Source organism: Psammomys obesus, unplaced genomic scaffold, assembly GCF_907164565.1.
Source record: "Psammomys obesus unplaced genomic scaffold, mPsaObe1.curated_primary_1811, whole genome shotgun sequence".
In the NCBI taxonomy this organism is placed as follows: domain Eukaryota; kingdom Metazoa; phylum Chordata; class Mammalia; order Rodentia; family Muridae; genus Psammomys; species Psammomys obesus.
This window is the reverse complement of record NW_026596085.1, coordinates 3154032-3174599: the sequence shown is the minus strand read 5'-3', so window position 1 is coordinate 3174599 and position 20568 is coordinate 3154032. Positions and strand designations below refer to the sequence as shown.

The following is a 20568-nucleotide window of genomic DNA, read 5'->3' as shown; positions in this document are numbered from 1 at the left end:
TCTTTCTTTCTTTCTTTCTTTCTTTCTTTCTTTCTTTCTTTCTTTCTCCTAAGCCTACAGCACCCGGTATTCCCAGGCGGTCTCCCATCCAAGTACTAACCAGGCCCAGTCCTACTTAGCTTCTGAGATCAGACAAGGTGAGGTGCGTTCAGGGTGATGTGGCCGTAGACCACACCATCTCACATAAGGGACAGGAGCATCCTCGGGTTTTGCTATCTGCAATCCTGACCCCAATCCCTGAGCATACTGAAGGCCTGCTGTATAAGCAGCCTGAGATTTCAAGGTGAGATAGTCCCAGGTCAGCATCTTTCTTGAATTCTCTGTGGAGAAAATAACAACTGTATCTGGACACAGAGAGGGCCTTTGGAGCCTCTTCTCAGGGACAGACTTAGACGAAACAGAGTCAGGACCCAAAGGGCCATCGTCCAATGTATGGCGCCCAGCACCAGAAATGCCACCTTCACAGCAGCCTGGAGCCCACGGGGGATACTGGTCTCGGGAAGATGCTCAGGCAGGTGGTACCCAGCCATAGCGAAAAAGCCCTGGGATTTGTACCCCCTCTCTCTGGTGTCCTGGCCTCCTTTCATCTTCTAAAGCCTCAACTTACCTTGTTTGGGATGGCTGGGCCAGCACGATAGCCACACAGCTCTAAGCTTCAGGACTTGGGCACAGTAAAGCCTTTGGTGGCTCCTCCCAGCCCCAGGGTGAAATCCAAACCCTCCTGAGCCTGAGATGGCGCCCTTCCCCACCGCCTTCTTCCCACTCATCATCACACGTTCCAACCACAGAGCTCTATCTGCAGCTTCCTCAACATGCCTGTACTACACTCCTCTGGGCTGGATATCCTCTGCTCCCGGTCACCCTACCCCACACCTCACTTCCTCCACCGCTGATGTCAAAGCACAGCCCCCGTGTTGTCCAGTGCCTCCTGCCCTCCTCCGCATGCACTCGTGTGCACACAGAGCACGCGCACACACAGACACACACGGACACACACGCCCCCTGTGCTCGCACCAGTCACTGCTCAGCTAAGTGTTGCTGCTGTGACCGGCCATCAGTCTGTGTCCTGGGCCAGGGGGCTAGAGTCTTCCCCTCCCTGCCTTCCTCTTCTGTCTCCTGACCTTTCTTGGGGTCCCTAGCACCTCTGGACACACACCCTTTTAGAGCGGAATGCTTCAGGAGCTCTGGATAGGCAATGCCCTTCTGCATACCTGAGAGTTAGCCACAAATGTCCTGCCAGATGGACGCCCAAGACTAGCCCAAAAATAGTGGCAGAAATGTCGGGAGACTGGCCTGTTAGCTTCATGGGTCCCTTTAGACACAAGCTACTCAGGGCCTGTTGGTGGAGAATCAACATAGTGAAATAGTTGACCTTTATTTCACGCCCACCAACATGACAGGCACTGCCCTTAAAGGTTTCTGTGGATTAACTTATTTTATGGTGTCAACAGTCCTCCCCAGGAGGACACTGAGGCATGGAAAGAGTTAAGGACAGTAAGGGTCATGATGGTGGTGAGGCTCTGGGCCAGCACCTGCTTCTGGGCCTCCAGGCTCTGGAGCCTGCAGTTTTAATGCTGGCAGAGTTCTGTCTGTTGCCTTTTGAGTAAAATGCCTGGAGGGCAAGGATATGTCCTGAGGCCTAACACAGGGCCGGGCACAGGTGGTGCTCAGAATGAGAGCCCGGGCTCCCAGGCCCCTGGCTGGCAGGGTTAGCCTTCACTAGCTCCAGGTGGAGAGTGTTTGTGTGGTAAGGGTGGATTTACAGAATTGCTAGAGTCCAGGGCTTTGTGCAAATAACCTCCCCATGGCTCATGATGTCATGAGCAAAGGGATTTGAGCCCTTTCTGGTCTCTGGACTGACTAGACCCCAGCAGTAGCCTCTGGCTTCGAGAACCTACCTGTTTCAAGGTGGCTTTGCCAACCGCACCAAAATCCCTCCCTGCCCCACTTTGCCAGAGGAGAGCAGGCCAGGCCTTGACCTGCAGTAGCAGGTCAGTCTGTGTTGTGTGGGCTTCCTCTCTCTGACTACACTGCTTCCCCAAACCCTTCTTCGGAGGGGTACACCGCCAACCCTCTTGAGGGTTTTGAGAGAAATGAGTCTGAGTCACAACGTGCCGTCTTCTGGCCTCCTGCGCCTCCTGGTGGAGGAAATGAGGAATGACGTGTCCTCTTCAATCCCATCCTTTCTCTCCTGGGTTCAGTTACCCTTGTTTCAATCCCTGTTCACTGGCTTCCACGGACATGGCATGTAATGGGGACACTGTGTATGAGTGTGACACTGTCCGTGTTCCCAGGTGCTGTCTCTCTCTCACACCCATTGACTTGTTCATGGAGGTGCCGGAGAACCTTCCCTGGCCTCAGAGAATTCCCAGTTCAGCAGGACACACAGCCTGGCCGACTAACAGAAGGACATGGGAGTTAGAGGGCCAGGGCCCAGGACACAGACTGATGGCCGGTCACAGCAGCAGCACTTAGCTGAGCAGTGACTGGTGCGAGCACAGGGGGCGTGTGTGTCCGTGTGTGTCTGTGTGTGCGCGTGCTCTGTGTGCACACGAGTGCATGCGGAGGAGGGCAGGAGGCACTGGACAACACGGGGGCTGTGCTTTGACATCAGCGGTGGAGGAAGTGAGGTGTGGGGTAGGGTGACCGGGAGCAGAGGATATCCAGCCCAGAGGAGTGTAGTACAGGCATGTTGAGGAAGCTGCAGATAGAGCTCTGTGGTTGGAACGTGTGATGATGAGTGGGAAGAAGGCGGTGGGGAGAGGGCGCCATCTCAGGCTCGGGAAGGTTTGGATTTCACCCTGGGGCTGGGAGGAGCCACCAAAGGCTTTAATGTGCAGAAGGAGATGAGTACGCTTTCCCTTCACAAAAGGACCCTGGAGTGGAGCACTAGAGCCACAGAGCCGGGATGAAGGACTGCTGGAGATGCCGTGGTCTTTATGTCCCAGGTATGTGATGCAGGATCAGCTTCATCACTCCGGGAGCCATCTTGCTGTCAGAGGGGAAGAGGCCACCCAGTTGGGAAAAGTGAATGAGGTGGCTCGTGCAGAGCACCTGTGTCAATGCCTGGCCCATAATACTCAGTAAATTAGCATATTTTATCATATCAGGGAGCCAGCAAAGAAGGCTACTGACCTTGTCCAGGGCTGAGGCAAAGGATGTAAAGGACCTGACTGCCACCATACACTGTGGAAGGAGGGGCTGGGTGATATCTGAGGGACCATCCTTCACAAAATCCTCCTGTAGTTTAACCCCGCCCTTCACCCTCAGGCACTGCTCCGGCTCCTGCACGCCCATCACCTCCTGGGTTTGCCACAGTCTCCTCTTCCTCTGTCCACTTTCCCAGGGTGTACCCATCAGTCATCCTCCTGGCCGGTCTCAGAAGAAGGTGGTGGGAGTAGAAGGAGGCTGGCAAGAGCTTTGCCGACTGAGCCTGTAAGTTCACTGTGGCGGACAGCGCTCGACACAGACAGAAGTCCGCTGCAGGGTTCGGGTGACTCTCAGACGGGCTTCAAGTCACCAAGTTTGTCCCTGGCAGTGAGGAAAGGAATTCTGGGATGGGAGAGACCGGCTAGGAAAATTAGCTGACTAATGTATGGCTTTTTTCACTCACTCTCTCTGAAGAGTTGAAACCCAAGTATCCCACCTCTGGCCCCTCAGGCACAGTCCCCAAAATTCCCCAGTTCAGGCAGCCTTTTATCCCACACCTTCCCCAGGGCACCAGCTGTTAAGATGGTTCCCACTGGGGATCCTAGTCTAGCAGCCCTGGAGGGAGTGGGAGGGAAGTAAATTATGGGGAGTGTGATTAGCTGGCTCACCACTCTCCTTAGAATGTGTGGTCCTCAGGTTGGCGGCCATGAGGGCTCCTGGAGCTAAGACATCCCCACCAACAACTACATAGTGATGGCACCTTCCCTACGCTGGGTACAGGTGACATATTTGTAGATCAACTGGTTGTCCCCTTGGTTTATAGGTCTCCTTGCAAGAAAGTCTTAAGACATTAGTGCTTGGGGCTTGCCTGAATTTCAGTCTCCTCTTCAAAGGAGATAGACTAGCCCTTCCGATATCTTTAGTGTTAAGTAGAGTGTAATGGAAGTTCTGGTGTCTTTAAAAACTCAGTTATATTTTGTTTTAATCCCAAGTGTGAGATATGGGACTGCCTTAGTTTATCCACAGCTGATAACAGCCTTGTGCAGCTGGGAGAGGGGTGTGGTCTTTGCTATCGGGGGATAGTTTAAGTCTGAGGACTCTGAGAGGATATAAATACCAGGGCCCGGAGAGAGGAAGGAGCACATCGAGGAGACGAATGGAGGAAGAAGGCTGCTTGTTCATCCTGATGCGCTTGCTGTTGCTGAACTACAAGATATCCTGACTACTGAGACTGGTATTTTCCCAAAGGACCCCACGACCCTAACCAGCCAGAACTAAATCTAAAGAGGTCTACGATCCCTGTCCCTTCTTACCTTCTTTTCTTCTACCTAGGTCGGGGGTTGGAAAGGAGGTAGAGGTTTAAGAAACCAAATTAAAATAGTTTAAAAACTAGTGCCTACAGTAGAGTTTTAATTTCTTTAATCCAATCCCTTAAATTTTTTTTTTTCATGAATGGTTTCTTTTTTTCTTTTTTTTTTTAAAGCAGATTAAAGGATGATACAGGCTGCTGGATGCTGGTAAGGAGCTAAAGCAAAGCGATGTAAAGCAAAGGGGCTGGCATCTTGGTGGAAAGTGTTATAATATATATAAAAATGTCATGCACAGCAGATCTGGTATGAGGACATTTAGTGTATGGGGGTGGGGAGAGAGACGGAGAGATAGAGAGAGAGACACTGGGAGGGCATAGGAGACGGGAAGGGGGCCACCCCAAGAGAGAGTCAGAGAGAGGGAGAGAAACGGAGTCTTAGTGAGCAAGAGCGAGAGAGAGAGAACCAAAATGTGCAGATTATATGGTGAAGGGGAAGGGGAAGCCCTTGCCCTGGAAGGTTCAGGGCAGAAGGCAGGGGTCAGGGAGATATGTCAGCCAAGCTCTGGAGCAGATAAGGACAGAGGAAAAGCCACTCAAGTGGCTGAGGAGCCTGGCTTGGCAGACTGGCTTGAAGCTTGGCTTGGAGGCAGGTCTTGAAAGAGTTGTTCCTTCCTTGGGAAGACCCCCTACCACCAGAGTTGAGCCATCGCCTTCCCTGCACCTTGGTTTTCTCCCCAGTAAAAATGGGGGAAACAGCTGCTTCCCACCTCATGATCTACTACTTCAGAGTTCTTAACTGCAAAGGATTCTCTCCTCACTCTCTCTTTCTCCCTTCCTTGCCTTAAAGAACTTCCCTCGGGACTTCACTTTAGAGACCCATGAGCCCAGGGCTCCAAGATCTCAGGTTCATGGGAGAAAATGACACCACAAACAATTTAAAAGGATTTGTGCGCCCCTAGGGTCTTTCCGAATGAGCATCCTCAGTCCGTGGGGCTAGGGCCCCGTAAAGGTTGTGGAGAAACTGAAGAGGATGGGAGCTCAGAGATGTTGGGGTGGCCCCACTCTGCCCTGGCCACCCAGAGAGCCCCAATGAGCTCACGTCTACAGTAATCCCACTCCTCCTGACTGGGAGAGTGAGACAAATCCAGAAGCTAGACACAAGTGAGAAGTGATGGTTGTCTCCTCAGGAATGTGCTGGCCAATTAAGGCTCTCTCTCAGACGGCTCAAGGAGATGCTGGGACTACTCCCCCAGGCCATTCTGGCCAGCCTCCAGCCTCAGTAGTTGTGCAGGTACTTCCTGAGGGTCTACTGCACACCCAGATCCCAGATGCTGGCCTACGTGTGCGCCCTTCAGTCCAAGCCACACTTTCAGGAACAGACAAAGAGCCTCAGGGTTCTGCTGCTGCTGCTGTTCCGGGCTGCCTTCCTTGGCCCACCAACCCATCCCCCGCCTTTTCATGACCACAGGCTTTGTGCTCTGAGCCTTTTCTCCCTCCATTGTGAAGCACCCCCAGCCCTCAGTATTCTAAAGTATTCTTTCTTTTGGGCAGGCAGGGCCGGTTACAGCCTTCTGTGTGTTTCCCTCTGCTTGTTCCTGCCATACTGCCTTTCCATGGTGTGGACACCAGGTTTATTTGTATGCTAGCACTAGCAGGGTGTCAGGCAGAGGCTAGATACAACACCTTTGTGAGGATGGGCTTTCGAGAGATAGCATTTTATCTCTTGGTGGAGAACAAGGTCATTTCTGCTGGTGAGTTACTTTCCAGAGGCATCTTCATGCATGAAAAGCCTAACCAGGGCAGGGCTCTGACAGGTCTGACCACCCCCTACTCTTGAAAGGCAGGGGGACTAAGAGCTGAAGCTGTACCATGTAACTAAGGCAGTCCGCACACGTTAACTTGTTTGTTTTTGGTTTTTGAGACAGGGTTTCTCTGTGTAGCCCTGGCTGTCCTGGAACTCACTTTGTAATCCAGGCTGGCACTGAACTCAGCATGTTGAGCAGCGTGTACATGTTAAAACCAAGTTTTTCACTGGGTGTGGTGGCACATGCTTTTAGTGCCAGCACTGGAGAGGTAGATCTGAGTTCAACGCCAGCCTGGTCTACAGAGTGAGTTCTAGGACAGCCAAGGCTACACAGAGAAACCCTGTCTCAAAAAACCAACCAAACAAACAGAAACCCAAAAAATCAAAACCAAACAACCAAACAAACCAAGTCTTACCTCTTTATTTGCACTGTGTATTTCCAGGATGGCAATCCACTATTAGGACATGAAAACTCAGAATACGGGTATTCTATCAGGGGCTGGATTTCTTTTATCCTTTGTCCAGAGTTCCTCATGGCCTCATGGCTAAATAGAGCTCAACAAACACAGCTACCCTAATCTCTAATACCTTTTTTAAAATTCTAATCTCCAGTATCAAGCTTACAGTCCAAACAGATAAAGCCAGAGGATCAGTTGAGTCTCCATCTCCTTTAAGGATGTTTCCTAGAAAAATTGGACACTCTTACTCCTCACTGGCCAGAACAGTATCACCGGGCCAGCTAACTACAAATGGGAGCTGAGCAACACGTTTTTAGGTGAGTGTTTCTCTCTCCCAATGTCATCAGGTTTATTAAAGTAAGAAACATAGAAGTGACATAAAAATTTCAAAGAAAGAATCTTGTTAAAAACAAACAAACAAACAAACAAACAAACCAAAACATTTCAGGGAATGGTTGAGGACCAAAGGTGGAAGCTGGTTGGTGGCCCTTGGTTTTCCACCGAAGGCTCCAGGAGCTAATGGTGGCCAGCAGTTAGCTAAGGGTCTACGGTTCCCAGGGCAGCATAAGGAACACAGGGAGGCAGCGGGTGGCCATCCTCTCTCCAGTCACACGGGTTGCTCAGTCATCCAGTTTTAGGATGTCGAAATTAACTCTTCACTATTGCTCTGTTTCGGTTTAAAACAGGGTCTCTCCTACTGGCTGGCCTAAATCTCAAGTTCTAGGCTAGCCTTGAACTTGTGGCGCTCCTGCTGCCCGTCTCTCCCATGCTTAGATCAGCCTGGCGTGCACCATGACGCGGCCTCCCAGCCTCAGCTTCGGCCCTCTTCACTCGCTTCTATGGTACTTTAGGGGGCTCTCTGGAGCCCTTTATGTCCATCGCGCTTTTTTCCCCCTTCGTGTGGTGGTCCTGAAATAGGACCAGCTTGCATAACTGAGCTTTGGGTTTCATTCTCCTGGCTAGCTGGCAGCGCTCCGGTGGAAGGTGCTCCCAATCAGGTCTGGGGTCCCCGTCACAGTGGCTCCCCATACACTCCTACGCAAATCAGATCCTCTGCCGGGACCTAGGGCAGCTTCTGGGTTTGGGGTTCCTTTACACTCTCTGGGTGGTGAGAATGGCTTTGGACAAAGGGGACTCCGTCCTCCTCCTGCACAGAAGCGCTCTGCTCCTATCCGGAAGCTCTGTTGAGCGTTTCTGGGGTGCAGAGACGCATCTCCCTCTCTCCGAGCCTCACCGCCGCGCTCTGGCGCCCTCTAGCGGCGGCTGGGTGCGCTGCAGCCTCCCGGCGGGAGCGACGCACCGGAGCTCAGAGCACAGGCGCAGGCGCTCGCCGGGCACTGCGCCTGCGCACAGCCGGGGACGCGCGGAGGACTCTCTGGAGCAGGCAGGTGGAGGGAGGAGTGGTCCAGAGAGTAACTGCCCGGAGTTGTTGCGCCACAGGTTCGGGGGTGGTCGCGGTCCCTCGGCCTCGGAGGCTTGAATGCGCTTGGACCGTGGCTTTTTAAGGGGGCCGAGGCCCGAGCCCGCCTCCTCGGCCGGGAGTGGGGGGAAGAAGGAGATCGCTGAGGCCTTTTATTAATTTGGTGCCTGTTGTCTGTTTGCCCTTCAGACTTTGCAAGCAGCGGGGAGGAAGCGGCTGCGTGGGGGAGCTGGGGTTTCCTGGGCAGAGAGAGGGGGCCTGACCCAGCTAGCTACGTGGTGTGGGGGGGCTGTCACTCACCACGCAGGGCCGGAGGTAGGACTTGTGCCGGTGTTGGGACACAGAGGCACACACTTAGGACAGCAACTTCTCGCTCAGTGTTGTTACATTTCTCGTAGAGGTGATTTTTTTTTTTTGTTTTTTTTGTTTTCTGTCCTGGCCCCCTGTGGACACTAACACGCGCCCCCCCACACCCCCGCGTAGGAGATGACACATGGGGTCTCAACACTCCTCTGCTCACACATTTTGTCAGCGAAAGGAGGGTGACAACGCGGAGGACCTGCTGGCTGATAGAGAGCAGGAGGAAGCCATCGCTCAGTTCCCCTATGTGGAGTTCACTGGGAGAAATAGCATCACCTGCCACACCTGCCAAGGAGCAGGCTACATCCCAGCAGGTGAGAGCTGTGCGGAAAGCGCTCTGGAATCGGCTCCAGGCAGCCCCCCCCCCCCCCCCCCCCCCCGTAATAATAGACTGCCCTGAACTGTGGCCAGCTCGCCTGAGCTGATAAACTTGGGCAGATGGCAGGCTTCTTTTGATCTTTACATTTGCAGCCCTTTCTTTTCCTCATTTCTACTCCTTTATGACTGCCTTAGTTTCCTTTTCCCATTCCTGTGATAAAATACCTTGACAAAAAAACGGCCTAGGGCGTGAAGGGTTTATTCTGGTTCCCAGAACCAGGTCATAATCCAGCACTGAGGACTAGTCAGGACAGCAGGAATTTAAGATTACCTAGATCCCATTAGAGGAAGTGACAAGGACAGCTTGTACTTAACTTCCTCTTTCTTCTTCATTCAGAGGCCCAGCCTGTGAAATGGGCGCCACATTCATCGAGGGTCTTCCATCTTCAGTTAACCCAGTTGAGAAAGTCGCCCACAGGCGAACCTGGGGCCAGCCTAATCTAATCTAGACGGCACCTCATTGAGATGGCTTCATGGTCCCTGCGGACCCAGCCCCTCTCTGGTTTGGAATCTTGATTTCTCTGCCGTGGGGTTTGTTGGCAAGGATGTTTCTCTATTGCTCTTGCTCATAAGGACAGGCATGGCCTTGTGGAGGGACTATCCTGGAAGCTTCTTTAAAAATAAAACAAAACAAACACAAAAAAACCCAGCACGAGAGATTCAGTAGCCAGAGGTCAGCAGAATACCAGGGGGAGGAGAGAGGCAGAGAGGCTCGGGATTGAATTATCTCCAGGAACAGCTATCACTAAATGGACCCTGGGTGTTGGGGGAGTCCCAATGGTTAGAGCTATTAAGAACCTTGGAAGCCGAGCACGGTGGTGTGCGCCTTTAATTCCAGTACTTGAGAGGCAGAGTCGTACGGATCTCTGTGTGAGTTTGGGGTCGGTCCAGTCTACTAAGCAAATCCAGAACAGCTAGGGCCACACAGAGACACTTTGTCTTAAAAAACCAAAAAATAAAATAAAATAAAAAAAAGAAAAAGAAAAAAAGAACCTCGGATACCGCATACTCCAAAGCTCCAACTGAAAAGTGAAGAAACGGAGGCTTTGACTTGTCCCATAACTAGGAAAGTAAGGCAAGAGCTTCCCCAACATCAGCGCCGTTGCCCTGGCAGCGCTGGGAGAAGTTTTATAATTGCGGCGTTCTCTGAAAGTTTATCTGTTTCTTTTCTCCGCTTTCCTTACTTTTTTCTTTCTATTTCTGTGTTGACGTGTTTCTTCTTCATTCAACCGAAACAAAACAAAACAAAACAAAACAAAAAACCGTACTTTTTAGTGTCTCGTCCCAGAGGAATCTTCGCTGTGGCAGTTTACAGCGCAGTGTGGCGAGAAGGGCTACCAATTCGTGGGGTTTTACAAAATGAGTCTTTGCTGCTTTTCTAGAGCAAGTCAATGAGTTGGTGGCTCTGATACCCCACAGTGACCAGAGGTTGCGTCCTCAGAGAACGTGAGTTGGCGTGGCGGCCTTCCATTTGTCAACACCTGTTTCTGTCCCTGACCCCTTTCTCATGGAAGGATACCAATTAATTATTTGAGGAAGATGTCTGTTTTTGTATGTGCCCCATTTCCTTTATTTATTATTATTAATATTACTTGGGGGGGGGGATGATACTGAGACTTGAACCCAGGCCCTCTTGCATGCTAGACAAGCACTTTTCCACTGAATCAAGCCCTAGCTCTCCCCGTTTCCCCTAGCACTTTTGCTTAAGTGAACTGTCCCTTTCTGGTACAGTCTGGGCAAAGAAACCTGAAGCTAGACGTGCCTTGAGGGTCAAATGGAAGGATGGGAGTGGAAGGGGTTGGAGAAACAGGATGTCCCGGGAGATGTGCGGGTGTCTGGGAAATAAAGGCTCAGTTCCTCAGTTCCGAAGTAGTCATGACCATACAGGCTTCGGTATCTGAATGCGCAACATCTCCCTGTATCTGTCATTTATAGTAAACAGTATGTGCTCCTGTCAGTCCTGCTCTGTCTCCTGGCATCTGGCTTGGTGTTCTTCTTCCTGTTTCCACACTCAGTCCTTGTGGATGATGATGGCGTCCAAGTGGCCAAAGTCACCTTTAATAAACAGGACTCCCTCGTGATCCTCGCTGTCACGGTAAGACATAGGGCCTCACTTCCTGGCCCGTGCACTTGCCAGCCTTGGACCAGGACATTTAACACTCACTTCCTCCCTTGCCCTGTCCAGGCCACCCTGAAAATCAGGAACTCCAACTTCTATTCTGTGGCTGTGACCAACCTGTTGAGCCAGGTTCAGTACATGAGGGCCGTGGTTGGCACATATGTGACTGCTAATGTCTCACTCATCCCCCCGAGGAGTGAGCGCCTGGTATGTTCTCGGAGGGCCTCTGCCCACACAGAGGAGTGAGTGCTGTGCGAGTGTTGTAACTCCTTTCCGTTCCCCTCACTCCCACCCACCCGAAGGAGACCGTGTGGACCCTGTAATTATGAACACTTAGGTACCTGGACAGTGAAAAAATGGGGAAGAGAAAGCCAGTTACCGAATCAAGAAGAGTTGGAATTACAGCCCAGAGGCCTGTAGAGGGGCCAGAAGTATTTATTCCAGGCTCCCAGGCTGTTTAAGGAAGTGCTTTGTCTGTGATGGAAGAATGATCCAGCACCTGAGGGTTGGTGGCGACAATGCTACCGTGTCAAACTTGTGTGTCACAGACTGATGCCAGGTCTTACTCTGTTTTCAGGTGAATTTCACGGTGAAGGCTGAGGTGGGAGGACCGTCTTCCTATGTGTAGTAAGGACAAAGTTCTCTCTACTGTGCTGTCTGCCCGGAGCGATTCAGTCCTCCTCAATTGTGTGTGTCCCTAGCTCTGCCTTACACCCCAGATTTGGCCTGCGGACTCCCTAGCTTTGGCTTTCTGGAAGGGTCTTGTAGAAGATGTCACTTGACATGTGACTGAAGTGCTGGGGTTTCTAAAGAGGACATTAAGCACTAGAAGCTTTAGCAAGCTCTAGCGTGTAAACGCATGTTGGCTTTGAGAAGCAAGGGGTGTGATGTGGGGAGCTGAGAATGACACTCTGGGGGCCAGAACCTGTGGCCCTTGACAGTCCTTCAGTTCGAAGGGCAGGCATGGGGAAGGGAAGGTGGCCCAGGTGCTTCAGCAGTGTGACGCAACACTGTCCTGCTGCTTCTCCTGGGAGACCGCGCCATGCTTGTTCTGCTTGGATCTCAACCGAGTGACCGTGTCCGTGTTTGTGGCCCGCAGCTTCTACTGCACCATCCCTGCCATCCTGGTGCACAACATCGTCATCTTCATGAGGTATGTCCTCTGCCCTCTCCTGCCGGCCTTTCGAGCTCAGCCACAGTCGCTGGAGTCACGTGGCTGAAAGGAGACCTCTCCCCTGCCCTGCAGCACAGCCTCAGCAGACCTTCCGGTGCTCTTGAGGTGGAGTCCAGAGGCCCTGCATAGGTTGCCAGGTTCCTGGTGAATAGTTAAACATAATGTTTGGGAGGGAAGGCCCCTGGAGAGATGGCTCAGCAGTTAAGAGAGCTGGTTGCTCTTCCAGAGAACCCAGGACTCACATGAGGCTCACAGTTGTCTGTAACTCCAGTTTCAGGGGATCCGGTGTGTTCAGGCCTCTGTGGGTACCATGCATACACATAGGGCACAGACATACATGCAGGCAAAACACCTAGAGACATAAATATCTTTTTAAAAATTAAAAGAAATGTTCCGCATGAAATGGGGTCTAGTTTAGCTAAACATGTGATCCTGTCAGAATCCTGGAGAGCAAAGATCACCCAGCTTTCTCAGGACGTAAATACTAAGTATTTGACCAACGCAGTCTCTGGTGACAGTGTTACTAGTCTTGGGACCGTGACTGTTAGTTGTAAAGATGGCAGAGTGTGGTAGAGACATTTGAAATCTGGGGATTTGAGTGAGGTGTCTCAGTTTTTAAGCCAATGAGTTATTTATTGTCATTGACTGCACTGCGGGTGCTCAGTGATGGCATCCCTTGTCTCTGCCTTGTCTCTGCCTGCTGCTGGGAGTGTTTACCACCCGCTGCCCCACTCAGCTGTAAGGACCTAAAGGTGCCCTGATGTTGCCAGACCCCTCCCCCTCCCTGCCATGGGGTAAAACCATCCATGCTTAAGAACTGCTGATCCAGAAGGTCAGCCCATGACACAGCATTTTTGGACTAGAAAGGTCCTCTGGCCTCCTGGTTACATAACCATGAAGACAGGAGCCTGAGGCTCACATGGGTATTGTCCTGCTCAACTTGGAAGGAATTATCTGGTTGTTTTTTGTTTGTTTGTTTTTTCCGGCTTATTTAGTCTCTTCGTGACTTTCTATTTGCTAGGACCTCTGTGAAGATTTCATACATCGGCCACATCTCCCAGAGCACCTTGGAGACACAACACTATGTGGATTGTGGAGCGAATTCCACAGCTGTCTAGAGCCTGCTCTTAGACCTCCCGGGCCCACACCTGTAGAAGGAGGCTTAACATCTGTCCCTAGGCCCAGCATCTGTGCTGACCTGGCACCCGCACGGAGTGAGCGAGCGGAGGAGGAAGCCGTTCTCTGAACCCACAGAAAACATCTTCCGCACGTAGGGGGAAGCTGCCCCTCCCCACACCTTGGGTTTTTCTGGGAAACAGCAAAATCACTGCCCAGTGCCTAGTCCGTGCCTAGCAAATAGTTAGCACTCAACTACAGTCTGAAGAATTGAGTTCAGATATGTTGGCTGCTCTTGAGTCGTTCCTTACGTGTTGAGGTGAACCAGGGTTCTAGGTTTCCGGACCAGAGTGATGTGGAGGCAGGTGGCTACTGCATCTGCCGATGTGCAGGTGCCATTGTGCAAAGAAGCGCCAGCGGGAGAGGCGTGCCCGACGCCTGTGGGGAGCCCCTCGTGGTTTCCGTGCTCCCTGACACCCAGCAGCTTTCCAGAAAGGTTTTGGTAGTTTTCCTTCCCCTTACAAAGTTAATACTGCCCCACCCCACCCCCGGGGTCTGTTGAAGGTTCGATGAACCTTCCATCCACTGGCTGGACATGGATTGGGGATTTGAAAGAAAAATAAAGCCTGCTTTTGGTTGAGCCGAACTGTCTCTGGTTGCCTGTTCGCCTTGGTGGGTACCTGTGAGAGAAACATAGAAGAGTAGCTTTCTGAGGGAGACATCAAGGTGTTTGGGGGGGAAGAAAAGAGAAGGTGCCCTACTATGTGGCCTTGTCCCCAAGAGCACCTTCAGAGCAGGTTGCAGTTCCAGATCACAGCACACAGCGCCCCCTGGAGGTTGGGAATGACAGGCAGAAATGCCTGAGGAGGAATCTGCCGCTTCTGGGAGGAGGGACAACCTTTCCGGACTCCTCAGGCCTACTATGAGGTGGGAGTTTTCTTCAGCTAGTCTGCTCTCTGTTCTGGAAGTGGTCAGGTCCAGAGCTCAGCTGCTCCGGCCTCCGCTGCATGTGACGATGTGGCTTAATACTAGATTTTGGCCCCGTTCTCTTGGTTTCATTTTCAATATTTGCCATTTACCTTCACCCTTTGAATCTCCAAACTAACATGTCATAACTAGTTTGCTGATAACAACCATGACTGAGTTACCAGAAGCAGGGCTTGGCGCTAACTGGGCTGATTGGGTTTCTGGCATGGCTGCAGAACTGGTGAGGACGGCAGGGAAAGAGCGAGCACGTTGTTTTGTTTTTAAAAATTGTGCCCTTAAAACACACACCCTTTGTACAAGGAAATGTTCACACTGTGATTGCTGTAGTTTTCCATATCCCTTTCTAGAGTGTGTGTGTGTGTGTGTGTGTGTGTGTGTGTGTGTGTGTCTGGCTGTGTCTTCACATGGATGTAGAGGCCATAGCATGTCAGGCGTCTTCCTTAGTGGCTTGCTACCTTATTTTCTGACATAGGCTTTCCAACCCAGGCAGTCACCAGTTGTCTAGACTGTCTAGACTGTCTGGCCAGGAAGTTCCAGGGGTTTAACTGTCTCTACCTCTCGGTACCCTGTGCCCTTTAGGTGCTATATTTTCAGACTCTTTTATTTGGGATTCCTAAAGCCGCTACCTCTCTTCCAATCCCCCAGCCCTAGGTGGGAGAGAAAGAAGGTTAGAAGGGAAAGGGGACACAGACCTCTTTAGACTTAGTTCTGGCTCTTTGGGGTCGTTGGGTTCCTTGGAAAATACCAATCTCAGTCTTCAGGATACCTAGCAGTCCAGCAACAGCAAGGGCCAAATACAGCAGGACAAACAAGCAGCCTTCTTCCTCCTCCATCTGTCTCCTTGGTGCCCTCCCCTTCTCTCTCAGGGGTCTCATATTTATACCCTCTCAGAGTCCTCAGAATTCCACTAGCTGCAGCTGGCAAAGACCCCGCCCTTCTCCGAGCCAAAGGAGGCTGTTAGCAGCTGGCAGAGACCACACCCCACAATTATCAGCTGTGGACAAACCAAGGCTGCCCCATACCCCACACTTGGGATTAAGACAAAATCATATTTACATAACATCACCGAGTTTTTAAAAGAAGCCAAAACTTCACTACAATGCCCAGTTTTTACATGGATGATGGGGACCTGACCTGACATTTTCAGGCTCCTGTGATAGGCACTTCGCCAACCGAGACATCTGCCGAGCCCCTGGTTTTTCTCGTTAAAAAGAAAAAAGTTTGAACCATTTGCCATACCATTTTGAAAAGCCACTCATTTTGGTACTTAGTGTTGGATGGTTTTTGTGACCGTGTGCCTCAGAAACATCTGCTGCCGGATATTACTGTAAAACCCAGTTGACACCATGAGAGCAACTGAAGCTTTTAAACATGGGCAGGTGATGCTGGTCTCCTGATGCTGTGAATCCTCGAACCCACTCACGTTCTCAGCATCCTACACTTCACTTTAGGATGGCCTGCATGGTTTAGCATGGTGTCTGCCAACTGTGCGTGTGTGTGTGTGTGTGTGTGTGTGTGTGTGTGTGTGTGTTCATGTGTGTGGAGGCCAGAGGCCAACGTCCAGCGCTGTTCCTCAGGCACTGTCCTTGTTTTCTGAGACATGCATAGTCTCTTGCTAACTTGGTGCTTATGCAGTGGGGTGGGCTGGGTAGCCAGTGACCCTGGACTGCCTGGCTCCTCCAGCACCGATATACCTCATTTTCGTTATTTTTTATTTTGTGTGCGTATTTGCCTGCCGCTGCATGAATGCAAGTGGCCTGGAGTTACTGATGGTTGTGAGCTGCTACACAGGTGTTGGGACTTGAACCCACAGAGGCCCCCCAGAAGACCAGCCTGCTGAGCTGCGGCCTGTTGGCTTCTGGGAGATGAAGGATCTTGCTTCCCCGTAGCTCGGCCTACACTGTCCTCTCTCTTACCTCACACGCTGATGCCAGCCACCTGACTGAAGACCTGCTACATACAGAAATCTTTATGTATGTCTGTATCGATACAGTCCCTGTACACATGGATACAGTCACTGTATGCATGGATCGCAACTTCTGACAGTTTTTCCAGCCATAGGTAGGAATTTCTAGTCATCACAAGCCGTTTATGCTCATGAGGCCCCCACACAGGCCACAGTTTGTGTTCAGGAGTCATCCTGCCATTCTAGTTATCCCTCCCCTTCCCCCATAGGCCCTTCAAGATCTCTGTCAAGTATCCTGGGGCTTCCAATCCAAAGTATGTAACAGGTCATTGAAGGAATCTGCCTGTTTATTAAGAGTTCTGCATAATCAGCGAGCCATAGATTGTTTCCTTTTGGCAGAATAATCTTTCTTTATAAATGAAATTCTTCATTACCTTGACGATACGGTGTTCCTTCAGTTATAGAGGGGGGTGCTCTTTCAGTAAGTATCCAGTGATTTTCTGAGCAATCAAGGAACTTGAAAGTCTTAGCTGGAGCTTGGACCACTGGCTCCTAATCCAAAGTCTTTCAATGGCTGATGCTTCCAGAGAAAAGAATTGCAAGGTGGAAAAATAACCTGATGGAGCCCTGGTGATCAGTGCGGCCCTCTGCTCAGTCCTGCTGGCTCAGGAATTTACTTGATGCATTATTCAGTTTGGAGAGATCTCTTGCTCCCCCAGGGGGCCATCCTCGGGAATTCAGGACTTAATAAGAACCCTGGTTGTCTTCGCCTTCTCAGAACAAGAGGCTAAGCAGTGCATTTTCACTTGACCTTTGATTCTCACTCGGCTCCCCTTGCAGCCCCTGCTGCTGCTTCCCTCCATTCCCTGAGAAGCGGCTTCCATTCTAGGTTTTCCTGGGCAGGAAGTGGGTAGGCTACAAGGAACTACCCAGGTACCCTATGGCTTCCCAAAAAGCTCTAAGGCAGCTGTCGGGCTGCTGGATGTCTTATTCAGAGTAATCACTGACCTGTCTGGGGGTAGTGGAATGAGTTGGGGAGTTCTGATTCTCCAGTTAGACCAACAGGTTGGTTGTGAACTCAGAGCAGCTCTTCCATTCTGCCTGCTGTCTGAGACAAGTTTCACAAGCCCTCACTAGCTCCATAGAAGGAGGTTGATTGTTTTTCCTTATGAAGTAGTAAAACTGTGAGGGTGTCTGTGTGGCACTGGGACTCACCCCCAGGGGCTTGGAGATGCTCAGGAAGCGCCACACCCTCCCAGCACAAATCACAAGTGTATAAACACATCCTTTTACTTCCTTGGTAGCCATGAGCTAGCCCTGGTACCAGCGCTTCATTCAATTAATTCAACACCACAATTTGCATATTGATGCGAATAATTTCCCTTAACTCTTTTATTTTTCTTGTTTCTTTAAAAGATTCCAACTTTTAAAGAAAGGGAGCACTATGGGGGAAAGGGTCAGAGGAAAGCATGGCCATCTTGTTTGCGGTGTGTACCAGGCATCTTTTGAAATTTATTTCATGAAATACAACTGTTATGGAATTTACCTTGTGTTCTCTCACTTAACACATCACCATCATCGTGTCGCTCTAGCAGAGAAAGGAACATGCTCACTTCTCACACACACACACACACACACACTCACACACTCACACACTCACACACAAGGCATTGGAAAGCAAAGGATACCTGGCCATAGGGAATGGGAAAGCTTTCCATTCCTCCATCTGGAATTTGGAGACGGTCCACAGATGCTTTGAGTCAAGGGAAGGGAATAAAGAGTGGGGACTGGACAAGGGGAGGTGGGGCCAGAGACTGGACTCTCGCCTCTCCTTGCCTCAGAAGGGTACAAGTAATCATCAGATTGCTTGTGCCAGCGACTGCTGGGGCATTCGCTATCCTGCCCTCTGCCCCACACCCTGCTACTTCCCACGAGGAGGATGTCAGCACGCACCGTGTGCACCAGCCTTCTGGAGAGGGGCACTCCATGTTTCCTCTCAAGAACAAGGTCATCCTCAGCTCCTCAGACTTCCCAAGTGAGGGGTCTAAAGGTTGAGTATAGTGTCCCTCAAGAGTGTGTGTGTTGAGGCTTGGCGCCCAGGGTGATGGAGCCTTGAGAAGGAGGTCCTTGGTTTACTGGGGACAGACTCAGAAGGGTCTGTGGGACCCTGGTCTCCTCTTCTTCCCCTGTGGCATGAAGCAGTGGCCTTGACTTGTGCTCCTGCTTTGTATGACATGCTGTCTTCACCTAAGGCCCAATACAACCACCCAATTTCATAAACAAATTCAACAAAAGAGCTGTTTTCTGATCCTATTTTGTATGAGCTTATCACTTTGAGCCTCAAAACTGTGGACCAAAATAAACCTTGTTTTACTTATTAGGTAACTCGTGTTGACTGTTTTGTTTCAGTAACATGAGGCTAACTGATACCATTTGGTTTCAGGTCCCAAGTCACCACTGGATTCCACAGAGTGCCAAAGTTAACAGTAGAGGTGGGTCGTGTGTGTGTGTGTGTGTGTGTGTGTGTGTGTGTGTGTGTGTGGTCACCAAAACAGGAAGTGTGGCTTCAGCATCCTGGATTGAAACATCAGCCCTGGGACCATATTCCAGAATGCCTACAGGATCAAGGACTAATAAAAATAAAATAGAACAAAACACGAGTCACTGTGTTCATTTCCAATAATTTTTTGGTTTTTAATATCAATCGATGTTTTAAAAAATACAGAGGTGTTTGACACAGAATAGCACCATTGTGTAGGACACACAGTTCCTGCGCCCAGCACCTGTAGGGGTCTTCTGGCCGGGCTGGGAGCAGTCACTCAGGGGGCGTTTGACTCACACCAGTTAGTTCCCTGCCTCTGCCTTGACCGAAGGTCTTACAGGAAGACAATAAATAAATAGAACACCGAGATTTTATTTTGCAGTCTGCCCAGCTCAGGTCTCTTAGAAAGGGGAGAACAGTCCAAACTGTGAGGGGGATGAATGGACATCGGGTCAGGTCAGCCATTCAGTGCAGATCCTAGAGTGACTGGGGTTGGAAAGTACTTGGGTCCTTTGGGTTCGCAATGGATTGTGTTGGTTTTTTTTGAGGGGTTCAGGTTCTTACAAGAAGCAAACAGGCCCTATGTCCACACCAAATTCCTGTTCAGGCCCTCCTATGTCCATGGGTGCAATGTCAATGATGGGAAGGCGCGAGGTCTTCTGCGAGCGGTACTCGATGACAGTCTTGCCCCACTTACCGGTGTGTTTCTAGGCAGAGAGGGGGAGATGTCATGCAGTCCATCTCCTACAGCAAGGGCCAGTTTCCCAGCACCCCCAAACTAAGCAGCCGCAGAGTGGGAACACTAGGCGGCTCGCTAGACTTTTTCTTGGCTTGCCCGAGCCCTCTCCGCTTCAATTCCTTCCTTAATGGCAGAGTGCCCCTCCACCTTCCTCTCTCCCTCCTTCCCCATCTCCACAAACGGCTTCCAACCTCAATGCCCTCTTCTGTAGGCTCATACACTTTATACAAATACTTCCGTTAGAGTCAGTGGGCATGCCAGCATCTTCATTTCCTCCCAACGAGGAAGTGGACAAGCTAAGAATAGTATATACTTCCCCTTCAGCTGCCGCTCAGCTTGTCTCCTCACATATCCCCTTGACTCAAGCCTCTAGGAGCGCGATGCTCATCATAGCCCAAACTCACCGTGCAGCCATCCTTCAGGGCCGTGTATGTGAACCTGCTGTTGCCCTCAGCCCTCATCTCTACATCATTGGAGCCCTGGATGAGCAAGGCCTTCTTGAGGTTGCCAGCTGCTTCGTCCAGGTAGGCGATGCTGTTCTTACAGTGGTAAGTGATATTCTGGGAGCCCTCAGTGGACAGTAGGCGAAGGAAGGTCATCTGGACGTTGGCGGTGTTGGGAGCCAGGTTGTCATCACCATAGCTGAACTGTAGGCAGAGGGGCCAGGGTATGAGGTCCGAGGGCTAGCATTAGGTGGCCTCAGAGGCTAATGGTGCATTTAACTGTTAGGGGCTCAGAGCATCTGTCAGGGATGCTAGGGTGGGTGTGGAGGAATCTAGGGAGCAGAGCAAGCTCAGAGGACCAGCTCTAGTAGGGTAGAGAATGCGGGGAAGGGGCTAAAAAATCTGCAGAGAGAGAAGAGTCAATGTGAGGGGTCAGCTGGGCCTACAGCCCCAAGCACTCACATGGAAGCCACCGTTCATGGTTTCTCCGAACCAGACATGCTTCCTCTCCTTGCTCTTGCTGCTCCACCAGTTCTTCCGAGGCACGCTTGCAGGATTGGGGTAGACACAAGTCTCGCCTGTCTCCATGTTGCAGAAAACTTTCATGGCATCCAAGGTGCAGCCCTGGTTGGGGTCAATCCAGTAGTCTCCTGCAGGAGAAAG

The 20568-nt window shown here is 51.0% G+C and overlaps 2 protein-coding genes and 1 pseudogene across 6 annotated transcripts in view; 1 reads left to right on the top strand and 2 right to left on the bottom strand.

The window, feature by feature from the left end:
* Positions 1-51: 51 nt before the first annotated feature.
* Positions 52-170, bottom strand: LOC129691221 (5S ribosomal RNA; annotated as a pseudogene).
* A 7885-nt stretch (positions 171-8055) lies between these two features.
* Tmem106c (transmembrane protein 106C) lies at positions 8056-13364 on the top strand. 2 transcript variants are annotated; one of them, XM_055627240.1, is made up of 8 exons: positions 8056-8105; positions 8625-8815; positions 10262-10325; positions 10815-10974; positions 11065-11205; positions 11576-11625; positions 12098-12151; positions 13194-13364. In XM_055627240.1, the coding sequence occupies exons 2-8, from the start codon at positions 8635-8637 to the stop codon at positions 13288-13290; spliced, it is 747 nt and encodes a 248-aa protein (XP_055483215.1). In that variant the 5' UTR covers positions 8056-8105; positions 8625-8634; the 3' UTR covers positions 13291-13364. The 2 variants fall into 2 exon arrangements, with proteins under 2 accessions (XP_055483215.1, XP_055483214.1); XM_055627239.1 differs by having other exon boundaries at positions 8087-8161.
* A 5823-nt stretch (positions 13365-19187) lies between these two features.
* Positions 19188-20568, bottom strand: part of Col2a1 (collagen type II alpha 1 chain) — a 28248-nt gene continuing 26867 nt past the window's right edge. For all 4 annotated transcript variants that reach the window (XM_055626960.1, XM_055626961.1, XM_055626959.1 and 1 more), the window contains 3 exons: positions 20368-20555; positions 19867-20109; positions 19188-19430 (listed from right to left, as the gene is read on the bottom strand). In XM_055626960.1, coding sequence (XP_055482935.1) covers positions 19284-19430; positions 19867-20109; positions 20368-20555 — 578 coding nt within the window. In that variant the 3' untranslated portion in view covers positions 19188-19283. The remainder of the gene's footprint in view (positions 19431-19866; positions 20110-20367; positions 20556-20568) is intronic.

Coding starts and splice junctions, on each gene's coding strand:
- Tmem106c (XM_055627240.1), top strand. CDS start 8,635: ATGGGGTCTCAACACTCCTCTGCTCACACATTTTGTCAGCGAAAGGAG. Junction 10,326..10,814: donor AGGTTGCGTCCTCAGAGAAC/GTGAGTTGGCGT, acceptor TGTCATTTATAG/TAAACAGTATGTGCTCCTGT. Junction 11,626..12,097: donor GGACCGTCTTCCTATGTGTA/GTAAGGACAAAG, acceptor TGTGGCCCGCAG/CTTCTACTGCACCATCCCTG.